A 17,308-nucleotide genomic window follows, 5' to 3' on the forward strand; every position below is an offset into this window, starting at 1 on the left:
GTCAATAGGGCTGTCTTGTGCCTTCAAATATCTAAGAAATTATTGTGGAGGGGATAGATTTGCCAGTTATGTTCTTTTTCTTATCTTAAATGTGTCCTATAGATAGATTTTCCATTTACATTCTTTTTCTTATCTTAAATATGTACTAAAGCAGAAAGGTTACCTCCTATCTGTTGTACCCAGAAATCCACATACTTGCCCGAGGCACCCAAGCACATCATCTCGGGTGCATTGCTGGTCTGCTAGTAATTCATTTGACCTGTTAGATACAGGAATGATTCTAGAACATTAGAATTGGAAAGAACCTTCTCTTTAGAGCAGAGAGCCCCAAGGCCCTATCATTAGTTGTTGCAACATTCTGACTGGAGTTTGTTCTTCAGAGTAATCCTTCTATCCTTTTCCCTCTTTACCTAGACGTGTCTACTTTTCCCTCTAGTCTCTCAAGTAGCTGAGGAAACAAACCTGTCTGTTCCCATTTTATTTCATAAAACCAACACAATCTCTTGTGACTTCTTGTATTTAGAATATAAGAATAAAGAATAAAAGGAATATTTTGAAGTAGACAAATAAATTTTTTTTTTTTTTTTTTTTGAGACAGACTTTTGCTCTTGTTGCCCAGGCTGGAGTACAGTGGCATGGAATCCCAGGTTCAAGTGATTCTCCTGCCTCAGCTTCCCGAGTAGCTGAGATTACAGGCGTGTGCCACTATGCCTGGCTAATTTTGTATTTTTAGTAGAGACGGCATTTTACCACGTTAGCCAGGCTGGTCTCGAACTCCTGACCTCAGGTGGTCTGCCTGCCTCGGCCTCCCAAGGTGCTGGGATTACAGGCATGAGCCACCGTGCTTGGCCCAGAGGAATAAAATAAATTTAATGTGGTTCTTACACTACTTGTCATCCAGTATTATTACTTACTTAATTGATTTATTTATTTTTGTGACAGAGTCTGGCTCTGTTGTTTGGGCTAAAGTGCAGTGGCATGATCTTGGCTCACTGTAGCCTTGACCTCGCGGGCTCAAGTGATCCTCACATCTCAGCCTTCTGAGTAGCTGAGATTAGCCACATGTCACCATGCCTGGCTAAGTTTTTTTATTTTTTGTAGAAATGAAGTCTCACTTTGTTGCCTAGGCTGGCCTCAAACTCCTGGACTCAAATGATCCTCCTGTCTCCGCCTCCCAAAGTACTCGGATTACAGGTGTGAGCCATCACACCTATCCCTAGTATTTTTCTCTATTGTTTAAAATGTATTTTTAGGCAAATTGGGTATCCCAGAAGTATTCTTTACCAATAAGTTGAGTCTTCATCCCTTTGCACCAATTTTTTTCACATTTATTAGGTTTTTAAAAATTATAGATAAGTAATAACATCAAATGCTTATGTCGGGTACTTTAAATCACTTTTAGTAATTCCTTTCATTACAGCTTTTCGAGGAGTATCTTTAATATTCATTTTCTATAGGCAGGGAATTGTACTGAGGAATAGAGGAACAAATCATCACCCAAAGCTACCCAGCTAATAAATGACAGTATGGAAATGCAGAGAGATTGGCTCCAGAACACTTGCTCTCAACCTCCCATATGATCTCATTGCTAGAATGAATGAATGACATGTACATAGTTTGAAAATTTAAAGAGTACATAAAGGCAAAAAGTTAAAAGTGAACTTTCACCCTTGCCTGCACACTGCTCTATTTCCCAAAACTCATCATGATGCTATTGTTCTCTTGTGATTTTTATATACCAGCATCCTATAACTCTTTTTATTTTTTTATTTTTAAAATTTTATTTCTTTTGCTTTTTAAAAATTTTTTAAATTTCTTTTTCTTTTTTCATTTTGCTCACCTGCAACTGTCTTAATCGAGTTATATCTATTTATTTTTTAATGTATACAAAGAAACCACATTGTTTATACTGTTCTATGTTTTCACACTTATTTTTCAGATCTTTTTATATCCGTACGCATAGCCCCACCTAAGTAGTTGCATGGCTGTGTACCTATATCATAGTTTGTGTAGCCAGTCCTTTGGTTTGTTTTCATTTCCCATTACAAAAGACTACAGTATATATCCTTGTACAAAATGTATCTTAGCAAACCTTTATGAGTCTATTAGCTTTTACCTCAGAATTTTAAGCCTGAACCATCATCTTTCTTTGTCTCTTACTTTCTGTCTTTAAACATTTACCTGTAAAGTGACAAATGGCCTAGAGCTGTGAGAGCAAATGGACATCTTCTCCTGAACTCTGAGAAGGTAAGGCTTATTGCATCTTGAAAGTTTAAAATTCTGTGGAAGGCTTTTCAGATTTAGGGTATAGCAATTCTTTTTTTTTTTTTTTTAATTTGTGTAAGAAATAATGTGTCTGGGTATGGTGACTCATGCTTGTAATCCCAGAGCTTTGGGAGGCCAAGGTGGGAGGATCACTTGAGTCCAGGAGTTCAAGACCAGCCTGGACAATATAGCGAGCCCTCACTATATAGTGAGCTGCTACCAAAAAAATTAATAAATAAGAAATAATATGAATTAATCAGAGTTAAAAACCTTCTAATTAGCATATTTAGGACTAAGCATAAATTAATTTTTATCTTTAAAATTGAGCAAGGGGAGTAGGTAGTATTAATTGAAGGGAGAGATAGGGAAAAGTTGCCTATTTATAACACTTGTATTTAGAGTGGCAAATGGTGACAACAGATTTTTTTTGTGTTTTTAGTAAAGACAGAATTTCATCATGTTGGCCAGGCTGGTCTCGAACTCCTGACCTCGTGATCTGCCTGCCTTGGCCTCCCAAAGTGCAGGGATTATAGGTGTGAGCCGCCAAGCCTGACTTGCTTTTTTTTTTTTTTTAAACAAATTCACCTTTATTTATTGACTTTTCATTAGTTTAAATCCTTGAGGGATACAGCATCACTCAGATTCTGTGTCCAATAGGAATTTGGCATGAACCATGCTACTGTTCCTGTGGGCCTGAGTTACCTTTCCCCAGATTACTCTGGTTTTGCTTGGTTTGCCGCCAGGAGTCGCTGTATTGTTCTTTGCTTTGTATACATAAGCACATCTCTCCCAAATAGAATTGTTTCATCTTGAGTATAAATATCTTAATTTTTTTTTTGTTTTTTTGAGATGGAGTCTCGCACTGTTGCCCAGGGTGGTGTGCAGTGGCGTGATCTCGGCTTGCTTCCACCCGTCTCCCAGGTTCAAGTGATTCTTCTGCCTCAGACTCCTGAGTAGCTAGGATTACAGGTGATTGCCACCACACCTGGCTAATTTTTTGTATTTTTAGTAGAGATGGAATTTCACTGTGTTGGCCAGGCTGGTCTTGAACTCCTGACCTCGTGATCCACCTACCTTGGCCTCTTAAAGTTCTGGGATTACAGGCATGAGCTACCGCTCCTGGCCAGCACCTTCAATTTTACAAAGAGCTGTGTGTTATAGAGACCCTGCTTACTGTATAGCCAGCAAAAATGGCCTTGGACCACAGGCTTCCAGACATATTTCCTTTTAGAAGTCCTGTTCCCAGCAGGCCTCCACAGGATCCAAGCTGGCAGGAAGAGCTATTTTTCTTACTAATTTGAGAAAATGGTTTGGTGCTATTTGTTTTATACCGTGACTGGCCACTAAATTAGTAGAAAGATAGAATTTTGGCCGGGCGCGGTGGCTCAAGCCTGTAATCCCAGCACTTTGGGAGGCCGAGGCGGGTGAATCACGAGGTCAAGAGATCGAGACCATCCTGGTCAACATGGTGAAACCCCGTCTCTACTAAAAATACAAAAAAAAAATTAGCTGGGCATGGTGGCGCGCGCCTGTAGTCCCAGCTACTCGGGAGGCTGAGGCAGGAGAACTGCCTGAACCCAGGAGGCGGAGGTTGCGGTGAGCCGAGATCGCACCATTGCACTCCAGCCTGGGTAACAAGAGTGAAACTCCGTCAAAAAAAAAGATAGAATTTTGGAGTCTGTAGGATTTTTAGGTGTCACTTAATGCAGTATAGTAGCCCTCTCTATGCTTCTACTATTATTGTCACTACTCTTACTGTTAATAATATGCATGTGTGTTTTTTTAAAACAGACTTCATAGGACTTTATCTTATTAATCAATATCCTCAATAGGAAGTTCTGCAAACTTGACAGACGCCTCACTTGTCCCTATGATACTTTTGTGCAAGTTAGAGAAGGCACCCCTCCTTGACTTAAAAAAAGTTACAGTATTATTTATTTCTCATTAATAAAAATGGTAACAAATTGGATTTGTTACAACCAATGAATTTTGCTGTAACCAACTGAATAGTAATGACAGTATTAGTTGTCGTAAGTGTCTGTGTCATAATGAAAATAAGTTGTAGGGTGCCGGGTACGGAGGCTCATGCCTGTAATCCCAGCACTTTGGGAGGCCAATGCGGGTGAGTCACCTCAGGTCAGGAGTTTGAGACCAGCCTGGCCAACAGTGAAACTGTGTCTCTATCAAAAATACAAAAAAATTAGCCGGATATGGTGGTGGGCACCTGTAATCCCAGCTGCTTGGGAGGCTGAGGCAGGAGAACCACTTGAACCTGAGAGACAGAGGTTGCAGTGAGCTGAGGATGCGCCATTGCACTCCAGGCTGGGCAACAAAAGTGAAACTCTGTCTCGAAAGAAAAAAAATAAAGAAAGAAAATAGTTGTAGGTTTAAACAAATGGCAGATGACATAAATTGCATTATGTAACATCAGACTGAGCCTGTGCCATAATATTGAAAGGTAATTTTAAAAATTCCTTCAAGATGATCTGTATATTAGACTGAAAAACTGCTGTTTAGAAGCACAGGTGATTTTAATAGATTTTGTTAGATCAACAAGGAATTTGATTATTCAATTTGTTTCTTCTTTAAGTCAAAGAGGAACAATGTATATATTATTCCTCTTAGAACATGACATTTTCTTTGGGCTGTCTGAACGTTGTTGTACTATATTGATTTTATTAGAACAAGATATGTATTGCCATGTAGTATAATAGAAAACTGATACAGTCATCATTTCCTTTTGACATCAGCATTTTGAAACAATAAAGATTGCTAGGTTGTGAGCAGCCCCTCTTCAGATGAGTTGCCCTCAGGCAGAGCGCAACTTGAACAACCAATTATTGTGACCCTAATTAATGATAGGAGGGTTCCTAAAATTCTAACTCCAACCTCATGAGCTGGTCCATTCCATTGCAGAATGATTCTAATTGCTGTAAAGCTCTTCCTTAGGTAACCAGCTGGTGTTCCAGAGTTATAATAGAGTCATTACACATATCTAACCCAATTACCAGGAGAGAGTATAGGCTAAACCACAGTGGACTGAGTCTGAGTCTGGAGGTCCTCTTCTAGCTGTGTCACTGATAGCTGAGTAACCCAAACAAGTCACTTTATTGGCTGAACTTCAGTTTTGACCTCTCTAAAATTAATGTAATATATCTTTTCCTTTCAGTATTTCAAATTCCTTTTTGTTTTTATCTGGTCATGACTAACCTAATTAATTTTATTTGGTTGATTTGATTTATTTTATTTATAATTACTATTATTAATGCTTGATCACTGACTCTTTCAGATGTCAAAATCCACAGGCAACTTCCTCACTTTGACCCAAGCTATTGACAAATTTTCAGCAGATGGTGAGTAAACATTTTTCTTATTGCTGTTCCATAGGGTCCAGCTCTCCTTATAGAAGACAAGTTAAAATTGGTATTTTAATTTTACTTTCTGTTTTGCTTTTTAACAAAATTAAAAAATATTAATGTTTCCTTTGTGGATGAGCAACATAATATTTAAAATATAAGAATTGCTGACATGATGTCTTCAGGAACAAATCAAGCGGAAGTTACTTTGAGTCTTCTTTTAATGAACTCACTATCGTTGCTAAGATTCAAGACTTGTTTTGTAAAGATGTTGAGTATGTAGAAGCTTTTCCAAGATATTTCCTCTGTATTTTATATTCCGTTCTTTTAAACTGAGACAGAGTCTCACTCTCACCCAGACTGGAGTGCAGTGGCATGTCTTGTCTCACTGCAACCTCCATCTCTGGGGTTCAAGTGATTCTCGTGCCTCAGCCACTCAGGTAGCTGGGATTACAGCCATGTGCCTGCATGCTTGGCTAATTTTTTTTATTTTTAGTAGAGACGGGGTTTCACCATGTTGGCTAGGCTATTCTTGAACTCCTGGCCTCAAGTGATCCACCCGCCTTGGCCTTCCAAAGTGCTGGGATTATAGGCATGAGCCACCATGCCTTGGCCTGTATTTGGTATTCCTAAAGGTATCTTGAACCCGAGAACATTCATTTTTTTCAGAATTTTTTTTTTTGCCTAGCCTCAGTCCTGTTACATTTTATTATTACTTTGTCAAGAGAAGAAATGCACTGTGCTGAAGGAACCATTAATTTCTTATATAACTAGTCATTGGTCATCAAGGTACTTCTTTTTATTGATCATGGCTAACGCAGTTTGTGTTCTTAGTATTTTGACTGGACACCAAAGCCAACGGCAGAAAGAGCTGTATCCAAATACTATAGTTAGTCTGTTTCTTACAAGATATATAAGCAATTATGAAGCTACTTTATGTATATATTAGGATTGAATAAATAAGTAAACAGGTAGATAATGAGAACCTCTGCCTCACAGAGCTCACTATCAGAAAAAGAAGCTATAGCCGGGCGCAGTGGCTCAAGCCTGTAATCCCAGCACTTTGGGAGGCCGAGGCGGGTGGATCACGAGGTCAAGAGTTCGAGACCATCCTGGTCAACATGGTGAAACCCCGTCTCTACTAAAAATACAAAAAATCAGCTGGGCGTGGTGGCGCGTGCCTATAATCCCAGCTACTCAGGAGGCTGAGGCAGGAGAATTGCCTGAACCCAGGAGGCGGAGGTTGTGGTGAGCCGAGATCGCCCCATTGCACTCCAGCCTGGGTAACAAGAGCGAAACTCCGTCTCAAAAAAAAAAAAAAAGAAAAAGAAAAAGAAGCTATAAATAAGTAAAGAGAGAATGCCAGAATGAGTCCTATGGGGTTGGATTGGATTTGGTGATAAAAGTATGAGTTTATGATTTTTATTTTATATGTAGATATTAAAAATAGACATAGATATGTATATGTATGGGCTAGTATACAAATATGAATTGTTAAGTGAAAAAGGTAAAGGGTAGAACTTGAATGTTTTGATTGGACACCAAAGCTAAAGACAGAAAGAACTACATAATGAGCTCCCTCTTTTTTTTTTTTTTTTTTTAACAATATAGTGTTCCATTATAGGGATGTGCTAAGGTTTAATTGATGAACATTTAGTTTTTTAGGTTTTTTTCCCCAATATTTTAGAAAGGAAAATTTTGGTAGTACTAAGAGGTGAGATTTGAAAAAGTAAAGTTTTATTAGTGGTAAACTTTTAAGAACCTAGTTTTAAAACTGAGAAAAATTCATATGCATTTGTACATTTAAGGTACCAGTATGTATTCTTATGCATTAAAATATATTATGCTACCTCTAAATGAGGCTGAGATGTTAAGAAAACCGCAAAGAAATGTATATCTATATCTATCCCCAGTTTATCATTTTCTGTCTCTGCCTTATTAAAGATCACTTTATCTCATTAACTCAACATGCCTGAGAAGAAACATATAATGGTGCTAAGCAGATGCAAATCAATATAGATGGTTCGAATATTTAAACATCACAGTTAGGGATGCTACCTTTTGGTGATTTTAATTTTTGTTTTTGATCTGGGACAGTCCTTTAAAGCATTTTTTTTTTTTTTTTTTATCAGTTATCATTAGTTTATTATAAAAGAGAGATATGGAAATTATTTACATGATGAAAGATTTCAGAACTTCAGTGGAATGGGCAGCTTCACATTGATGCCATTTCAATAGTGACTTATTTCAGTCTACGTACTTTCCAAGAATGTCACCATCTCTAAATAGGAAATAATCCTTGTCATCTAGAACTACTTTGGTGCCTCCATATTCTGGGAGAAGAACTTTATCTCCAACTTTCACTCTAACTGGTTGAATCTCTCCACCCTTTCCTTTAGAACCCGATCCAACAGCGACTACTGTTGCTTGCAATACTTTTCCTTGAGATTTTTCTGGAAGCATAATTCCTCCTTTGGTTACAGTTTCAGCAGCACTCCTTTCAACCAATACTCGGTCAAAGAGTGGGAGAAACTTTCTAAACGCCTGTCCTGCCATGACTCCCTCAGCCTCAGACTCGTACTCCGCTCTGGCGCACCGTGGCAAGGAGAGACCCTAAAGCATTTGTTAATTTATATATGGCCTTTGCAATGTACCCAGCTGGACACAAAGGACACAATTGATACACAGTAACCCTATTTTTAATTCATTGACTTTTTTTCTTCTTCCAGGAATGCGTTTGGCTCTGGCTGATGCTGGTGACACTGTAGAAGATGCCAACTTTGTGGAAGCCATGGCAGATGCAGGTATTCTTCGTCTGTACACCTGGGTAGAATGGGTGAAAGAAATGGTTGCCAACTGGGACAGCCTAAGAAGTGGTCCTGCTGACACTTTCAATGACAGAGTTTTTGCCAGGTAATCTGTAGATCCCAATCATTTTGTGTTTTAGAGTTACTTAGTCCTGGTGCATTTTAAAGTTTTCTTTTTTCAAATAAAATAAATTAATGATAATAATAGCTAGTATTCATTGAAGGCTAACTTGTGCCAGGTACTATGCTAAGTATTTTGTGTCCGTTATCTGACTTTAGCCTCAAAGCAACCTTATATAATATAGATGTAATTAGCTCTGTTTTATAAATAAAGAAACTGAAGCTTAGAACATTAAGTATTTCTTTACATGCTTCAAAGCTAGTAGTTGCAAACTTGGGATATGAACTTGCTTCTGTCTGTCTTGAAAACCTGTTCTCCTAACCATTTTGCCATGCTGTCTTGCTTTAGAACAGGGCAAGATGGTTAAAGGAAAAGTAGATTAAAAGAAAAGGATAACTATTTTTTGGAGTCATCCTAAGCAATGGTATTACAAAGATAATAAGACATGATTCTTCCTTATTGTCTAGCAAGAGAGACAAATACCCCATCAGTTTTTGTTTTTTTTTTTTCCCCAACCAGTTTCTAAGTACAATAATAGAGATAAGGAGAATTCAGCGATGTCATGTGAATTCTGGGTTTCTTGAAAAATAAACAATGTTTTCAGGGAGAAGAGAAAGTGGGGATGAGCCATGGAAAGGGTCTGATATTTATTTGAAGTACATTATCTGGTGGGCAGAGATAGGAGATGAAACAGGTTGGGGCCAGATTAGGCCAAATTAAGAAGGACCTGGATTGGTATAAGAAATTTTTTGGCCGGGCGTGGTGGCTCACGCCTGTAATCCCAGCACTTTGGGAGGCCGAGATGGGTGGATCACGAGGTCAAGAGATCGAGACCATCCTGGTTAACACGGTGAAACCCCGTCTCTACTAAAAATACAAAAAATTAGCTGGGCATGGTGGCGCGTGCCTGTAATCCCAGCTACTCAGGAGGCTGAGGCAGGAGAATTGCCTGAACCCAGGAGGCGGAGGTTGCGGTGAGCCGAGATCGCGCCATTGCACTCCAGCCTGGGTAACAAGAGCGAAACTCCGTCTCAAAAAAAAAAAAAAAAAAAGAAATTTTTTTTCTAATATCCAGTATTAGTTATTGTAAATGCAACAATTAAAACCTGACTATGGCCAGGCACTGTAGCTCACACCTGTAAACCAGGCACTTTGAGAGGCTGAGATGGGAGGATTGCTTGTGCCCAGGAGTTCGAGACCAGCCTGGGCAACAAAGCAAGATTCCGTCTCTCCAAAAAAAAAAAAAAAAAAAATTAGCTGGGTATGCCTGTAGTCCTATTATTTGGGAGGCTGAGGTGAGAAGATCCTCCATGTTCATGCCGCCGTACCTTACCGGGGGAAAAAAAAAAACCCGCCCCCAAAAAAAAAAAAAAAAAAAAAAAAAAAAAAACCCAAACCTGGCTACAGCCTTAGTTAAGCTATTTTCACATTGCATTTTGGGCTTTATAAGAATAAAGTGTCCATCAAGAAATTTTTAAACAAGCATCATTTACTATGTCATAAACAGGAGCCGTAAGCAGTGTCAGATGCAGAGAGAATAGAGAGACTGCCATAGTCTGTTATAAGGAATGCAAAGATGGTGTGATGAGCAGTTTTAAATGATTTGGACATTGTTCTCGTTTCACTGCCTATTTGTATATGCAGCAGTTTTGTATACCTATGTATAAGTGCCTTTAAACTCAATAACCTTTTTCCCTCTTATTCACTAGTGAATTGAATGCAGGAATTATAAAAACAGATCAAAACTATGAAAAGATGATGTTTAAAGAGGCTTTGAAAACAGGATTTTTTGAGTTTCAGGTAGGCTGTTGATTCTTTTGGTAGCTATAAAACATGTGAATGTGAACGTTGTGTATTTTCCTCCTTTTATCTTCCTGCTATAGCACAATCACTTGCCTAAAGTGTAGACTATGAAAATCCTGCCAGAAAACTTTAAAATTCTTCAATAAATTGTGATTTTAGCTTATTTTCTTTGGTATTTTTTCGTTGTGTTCACTTAATATAAATAATTCTGCTCCTAGTTAAGCCATGAACATCAATATAAAGGAGATTAGATCTAAAATCCAGCTATACTTTCCAGGAAAGCATTTCAAAATTGATAAAAACGACGGCAAAATTGCAATCAATTGCCATTAGTTTGAGAGCAAGTGTTTTCTGAGATTTTCCACAAGGTGTCAATATTTCCTCAAGTTTGGCATTTAAAGTGCTTAAAGTAAAAATGTAGCTTTACTCAATGAGCTATGTAAAAGATCACATTGAGATTTATATAACTTGGGTTTCAGAGTTGTGGTTAAATAAGGATAAATGCTGAGCATAGCAATGTGTTGTATTTATAGTCTTTTTTATATTTAATATTCTATATGCTGCTAAGAGCAGTTTTAATATACAGTTAAAAAAGTTGTTCAGCTTTTATGTCTCAGTTACAAACTGTAAAAAAATTTTTACTTTGAAAATTATTAGTATAAAACTGCCATGTACTTTGGACAAAGATAAATACTTGCAAATTCTTAAAGTAAAACCTTTACAGTAATTTGTTAGGGTTTTTTTTTTTTTTTTTTTTGTTTTTTTTTTTTTTTGAGACAGAGTGTTGCTTCGTCGCCAGGCGCCAGGCTAGAGTGCAGTGGCGTGATCTCAGCTCACTGCAACCTCCGCCTCCTGGGTTCAAGCAATTCTCCTGCCTCAGCCTTTAGAGTGGCTGGGACTACAGGCATGCGCCACCACGCTCAGCTAATTTTTGTATTTTTAGTAGAGACGGAGTTTCACCATGTTGGCCAGGATGGTCTCGATCTCTTGACCTTGTGATCCACCTGCCTCGGCCTCCCAAAGTGCTGGGATTACAGGCGTGAGCCACTGCGTCTGGCCTTTGTTATGGATTTTTAAAAGACTAGAAACTTAAAAATATATCAAAACTGGCCATGCAGGGGCTCACACCTGTAATCCCAGCACTTTGAGAGGCCGAGGTGGGTGGATTACAAGGTCAGGAGATTGAGACCATCCTGGCCAACGTGGTGAAACCCTGTCTCTACTAAAAATACCAAAATTACCTGGGCATGGTGGCACATACCTATTATCCCAGCTACTTGGGAGGCTGAGGCACAAGAATCGCTTGAACCCAGGAGGCGGAGATTGCAGTGAGCCGAGATCGTGCCACTGCACTCCAGCCTGGCAACAGAGTGAGACTCTGTCTCACACACACACACACAAATATTAAAACCAAGATACTGAAATTTTTAAAAAATTTTTATTTTAAAGAATGTGAGGGAAATGGTAAATAATTTCAAATTTTACAGGCTGCAAAAGATAAGTACCGTGAATTGGCTGTGGAAGGGATGCACAGAGAACTTGTGTTCTGGTTTATTGAAGTTCAGACACTTCTCTTGGCTCCATTCTGTCCACATTTGTGTGAGCACATCTGGACACTCCTGGGAAAGGTACCTTTATGCATTTAAAATGTTTTGAGTGGCTTTGATTTTGGCTTCATTAAGTAAATGTGCTAATATTGTTACTTAAGAGAGAAAGTCTGAAAGTGAGTAATTTAAGAATAGTGCTGGATTCAGCATCACAATTGTGACAGGTTAAACCAGAGCTATCTCCTATTGAGATGGATATATATGTGCCCTTATTTATATACACACAGTATATACATATTTTTAAAAGTTGAAAATATTAAGAAATATATAAACAACTGTTACGAGCTGCTTATAAACAGAGATATAGGTGTATATTTGCATAAATATTCTTGTTTTATATAAAACTTCTGACATACATAGGACTTAATATTCAGAGATGTTATATTAGCATTCTTACTGTGAATATAAATTCACTTATTTCTCTTAGGCTGACAGATAAATAGATTGGCTGGTTTAGTAACTACTTTCCAACCTTATTAGCTGGGTTCTTTTGTATTTTTAATGCATGAACAATGCAGAAACGTGCTCATGATCTATATACCAAATAGCCATACTTGAATACTGGATGTATTAACAGGATAAAAACTGAGTGTATGCATAATTTATATAATAATGATTAAAATTAGGCAAATTAGCATTACAGACTTTTCTTTGAAAGTGAGCTTATGTGTGTGGATATTAATATGTTTGTACAAATGGATGCTAATTAAGAATGTAGTCAGACTTCACAGCTTGAATTCTAGGGAACATTATAGATCAGGGGTTGTGGAAGTATGCTATGTGTAGTGAAGTTTGAACTTTGAGCACACAATTACAGATGGTATCCTTGGTACGAAACTATAATCAAGAACCATAAAATAGTTATATTGTCTAATGTCATTGAAGTTTTTTTTGTTTTTCTTTTTTGAAAAGCCCGACTCAATTATGAATGCTTCATGGCCTGTGGCAGGTCCTGTGGATGAAGTTTTAATACGCTCCTCACAGTATCTCATGGAAGTAACACATGACCTTAGACTACGACTCAAGAACTATATGATGCCAGCTAAAGGGAAGGTAAAGTTTTTTTTTTAAAGCTTATTCCTTAAAAGTTATTGGTCAGATAACACTTAACAGTAATGAAAGTTAAAAAGATTTTCATTAATGGTGAAAACAGTGGTAGTGTGTATTGGGGGAGGGTTCTTCTCATTTTTGGTTTATGTAAAAGCTACTGAATGTTTTTCTTTCTTTTACCACCTAGAAGACTGACAAACAACCCCTGCAGAAGCCCTCACATTGCACCATCTATGTGGCGAAGACCTATCCACCTTGGCAACATACCGCCCTGTCTGTTCTACATAAACACTTTGAGGTGATGCTCTCAGTAGACTCCCCCCTCCGCTACCCCCAACACTGTTGTATCCTGTCTATGTTTTTAGGATGTTGGCAATGTCTGGGCAAAGAAAGATAATCAGCTTTGTTTCATTTCCTATAGGAAGAAAGCATACTTTATTACTCTTGGTGGCTCTTAAATGTATGTTGAGGAAAAGCTGCTATTTTTCTGTTATTTCTTTTTTTTTTTTTTGAGACGGAGTTTCGCTCTTGTTACCCAGGCTGGAGTGCAATGGCGCGATCTCGGCTCACCGCAGCCTCCGCCTCCTGGGTTCAAGCAATTCTCCTGTCTCAGCCTCCTGAGTAGCTGGGACTACAGGCACGCGCCACCATGCCCAGCTAATTTTTTGTAGTTTTAGTAGAGACGGGGTTTCACCATGTTGACCAGGATGGTCTCGATCTCTTGACCTCGTGATCCACCCGCCTCGGCCTCCCAAAGCGCTGGGATTACAGGCTTGAGCCACCGCGCCCGGCCTTTCTGTCATTTCTGAAATGTTTATACAAAAATACCTTGGATCTAGTTGAATGTAATCAGAAGAAGTGGGGGTTTTCCTATGCGTAGTTGAAATGTTGAAATAAAAGGACAGCGTTTGCCTTTGGAATTTGTTGTGACTTGAGCAGTGGGAGTCATTCATTAAATGTATTTATTCATTAAATTATTTCAAACCATAACCTTGTTTATTGTTTGGAAAAAAGTGAAGCTTTGTTCTTGAGTACTTTAAATGTCGTTCGGTTTGATAATTACCTATAGAAATGCAGAGCTTGAAGACATTCTTGGCTGTGCCAGGTAATGATAATCCTGTTTAAAGGGAACTCAATAACTTGTTTTCGTTGAAGAAAAAAATCTATTTTTCTTCTACACTAAAAATGTGGAAACAAAGTATGTGTTGTGGACTTTGGCTTTTTTGCTTAGGGGTTATTGAACGGTTATTGCTAGATGCAGACCACTAAGGTGCACTTAAAAGTGAGAGATGAAATAGGAGGGATACAAAATAGGAGGGATAGTGGTCAAAACGTAAAGAAACATAAAGAAACATAAAGGAAAAATTCTTAGCTTTGATTTTCTAGAGCGTTATTGAAATTTTGCTTCAATACTTTTCATAGTTAATTAAGAAATGCTAAGAAAAGCTGCTTTTACATTTGTAAAATTTGATAGAAAGAGAAGAGCAAATGTTTTTGTATTCCTTGTGAGTCTTTTTATGGAGAACTGCTTCAACCTTTGATTATGTATGATAGAAATACAAGGTGGCCTTTAGAATCAGCTTGCAGATTTTGAATTAAGGTAAATAAAAGATAAAAGCTGCTTTGGTTGGTAGACAACTAAAACTGCCTCAGTGGAATATATATTCATACCAGCAATTTCAAGGAAGCAATGAAAGAATCCAAATAGCGTATGTAATGTCCTAGGCATTAAAAAATCCATCACCTCTGTTCTTTTTGACATTGTATTTTTACTTGGTGTTCATTGGCTAGATAATTGAAAACAATGGTATCTTTTGGCATTAACAGCCTTCTTTTAGATTTTGTATGTTTTCATCCATAAGAATGAAAAGAATGTTTATTTATAATCACAAAGTGTTCTTATTTGAATATAGCGTCTTTTTGGTGACATAACGCAAAGGAGTGTTTCCTACCCTTTTTCGTTTTTATCTGTTTCAGGGTAATATATTGACAAATAGAATATATTTTTCCTATGTACTTTAGTAAAGGTTAGAATTGAAAGTAAATAGATTATTTGAAAATATGTTTGTTTTCATTTAGATTCATTACCAACCCTTGGTTTTATAATAAGGAGAAAATAAGTCACCCAAAACTTTGAAAAGACCGCCTACTTTGTTTCTCACTCTTTTGAGGGGATGATTAATATTTGTAGAAAGAATGAATTTAGATTCATTTAAAGCACACTTGGATTGTAGTCATTAGTGATATGTGATAGACATTTATTTTTGAGTAGATAGAAATTATATTTTTAACAGGTCAATGGCTAGGGATTCTTTTCACAATTGTGGTAATAATTTATAAGGAAAAGTGTCCAAAAGCAGATATTATATAAACTTCTATGATAGTTCTGTAGTTATTTATTTTAATATGACTAATGAAATGCTTTTAGAAGTTTGAAAACAAACAAGTTTTTATAAGACCATTTAGTTTCCGAACAGGAGAAATATTCAACACAAATCACTTCTCTTTCTCCTTTAAACTAAAAAGTATGTGTTGTCAATTTATAGGGAATAGGAGACTTCCTTCTGCACTGTTCATTCAACTTTCACTTCCCCATGATGCTAGGGGTGGACAGTTTTCTGCTGTTCTCTGAAGAGACTGACAGAGGCCACCATTCTACCCCTGACAGACTATAGTCACATCTATTATTCTGCCTTATTCTTGAGACTTTTTTTTCTACATTATTCTCCCTCTTTTCCTTTTTTTAGGCCAATAATGGAAAACTGCCTGATAACAAAGTCATTGCTAGTGAACTAGGCAGTATGCCAGAACTGAAGAAATATATGAAGAAAGTCATGCCATTTGTTGCCATGATTAAGGTAAGCTGTGGACCTTGTGCAGCTGTGACCACATGAGTAATGGTTAGATAGGACAATAGAAGCATGGGGAAAAGCCTTGAACATAGTCTCCTGCCAGAAATCTGCTAAAACAGCACTTTTCAATCAATGGTTGTGAGAAATGAGCTATCAGATTTTGGATTTACTTGTGGAATTGCTGAGTATGTGAAAAATATATATTAGGGAGGAAAAATTGGTTTAGAATTGCTGCACTGAACTATTCCCTTCATATTCTACCTTCCCTTCTTTCAAGTTTGGGAAAGAAACATATTCTTCTGGGTTACATTAGGCTTATAGTGGCTTACATTTCCTAGACCCTGTTCCTGGAACCAGGATTTAATATTTGTATAGGTATAGCTTAACAGGGTAAACGTTGATTATAGTAGTTAGACCAGGGTTTCTCAGCATAGCTCTATTGGTATTTGGGCTAGATAGTTCTTGTGGGCACTTTCTTGTCCATTGTAGGATGTGTAACAGCATCTCTGGCTCCTACTCATTGGAAGCTGGTAAAATTCCCTTTTCTGCTAGTTATGACAATGAAAAATATCTCCAGACATTGCCAAACATCCGCTGGGGGCGGAATCACCTTCCACTGGCCCATCATTGAGAATTATTGGGTTAGACTCTTAGTTTTCTTCATATACATAACTGATGTATTACTGGATTTTTTGACAAAAAGAAACTGAAAGAAGGCTTATATTGCTTAAGATCTCAGGTAATGGGGCCAGAAAAATCTTGGTTGAAATTATGTGTATCTATCACTTCTTAGTTTTAAGACCTTGTACAAATCACTTAAATTTTCTGGGCCACAGGATTTTTCATGCATAAAATGAGGATACTATAGAACCTAACTTTAGGAGTGCTGTGAGGAGTGAATAATATACCTTACGCACTTAAATAGCACCAGTCAAGAAGTAGACTCAGTAAATGTTGTTTAAAAATGCAAATTAGTATCTTCCAGCCTGCTAAGCATATCGTAGTTATTTGTGTATTGTCCTTTAATTCTTGTGTCTCCTTGGCTGCAGATGCCTCATGGAGACCAACCTCTTAATTTCTCCAATATTATAATAGATTGGTATTCTTGGAAAATCTTTTTAATTCTCTTAGACCAAAGTCACTATTTGATCCTCATGGTATTTTAAGTTTCAGAAGTAATTTAGAGTCCTGGGTTGACCTACAGCAATCACAAGGTGTAATGTAACTGCTAGCATGCGCATAGTTCATTGGTTCCCTAATGGCTAGTGTCATTGGTCATAATGCTGAATCACTGTCAGCATGTGGATCCAACAAAATATTCCTTTGTTGGTTGCAAAGGCAATTAATTTTGATGATGTGTTTTAAAAGAATCCAGGGAAACGTATTTGAAAAGTAGTTACATATATATGTATGTGTGTGTGTGTGTGTGTGTGTGTGTGTATATATA

The 17,308-nt window shown here is 37.5% G+C and overlaps 1 protein-coding gene and 1 pseudogene across 3 annotated transcripts in view; one reads left to right on the forward strand and one right to left on the reverse strand.

Annotated features, from left to right (window-relative positions):
* Positions 1-17,308, forward strand: part of LARS1 (leucyl-tRNA synthetase 1) — a 72,600-nt gene that overhangs the window by 43,279 nt on the left and 12,013 nt on the right. For both annotated transcript variants that reach the window (XM_032250340.1, XM_032250341.1), the window contains 8 exons: positions 2,190-2,247; positions 5,555-5,618; positions 8,351-8,534; positions 10,259-10,349; positions 11,840-11,980; positions 12,872-13,012; positions 13,197-13,307; positions 15,757-15,867. In XM_032250340.1, the coding sequence (XP_032106231.1) occupies positions 2,190-2,247; positions 5,555-5,618; positions 8,351-8,534; positions 10,259-10,349; positions 11,840-11,980; positions 12,872-13,012; positions 13,197-13,307; positions 15,757-15,867 (901 nt within the window). The remainder of the gene's footprint in view (positions 1-2,189; positions 2,248-5,554; positions 5,619-8,350; positions 8,535-10,258; positions 10,350-11,839; positions 11,981-12,871; positions 13,013-13,196; positions 13,308-15,756; positions 15,868-17,308) is intronic.
* LOC116531522 lies at positions 7,744-8,234 on the reverse strand (annotated as a pseudogene). Its single transcript, XR_004260469.1, has one exon. The product of XR_004260469.1 is annotated as a 10 kDa heat shock protein, mitochondrial pseudogene (transcript).

This window comes from Sapajus apella, unplaced genomic scaffold (assembly GCF_009761245.1).
Source record: "Sapajus apella isolate SASKATOON/1434 unplaced genomic scaffold, GSC_monkey_1.0 scaffold71, whole genome shotgun sequence".
In the NCBI taxonomy this organism is placed as follows: domain Eukaryota; kingdom Metazoa; phylum Chordata; class Mammalia; order Primates; family Cebidae; genus Sapajus; species Sapajus apella.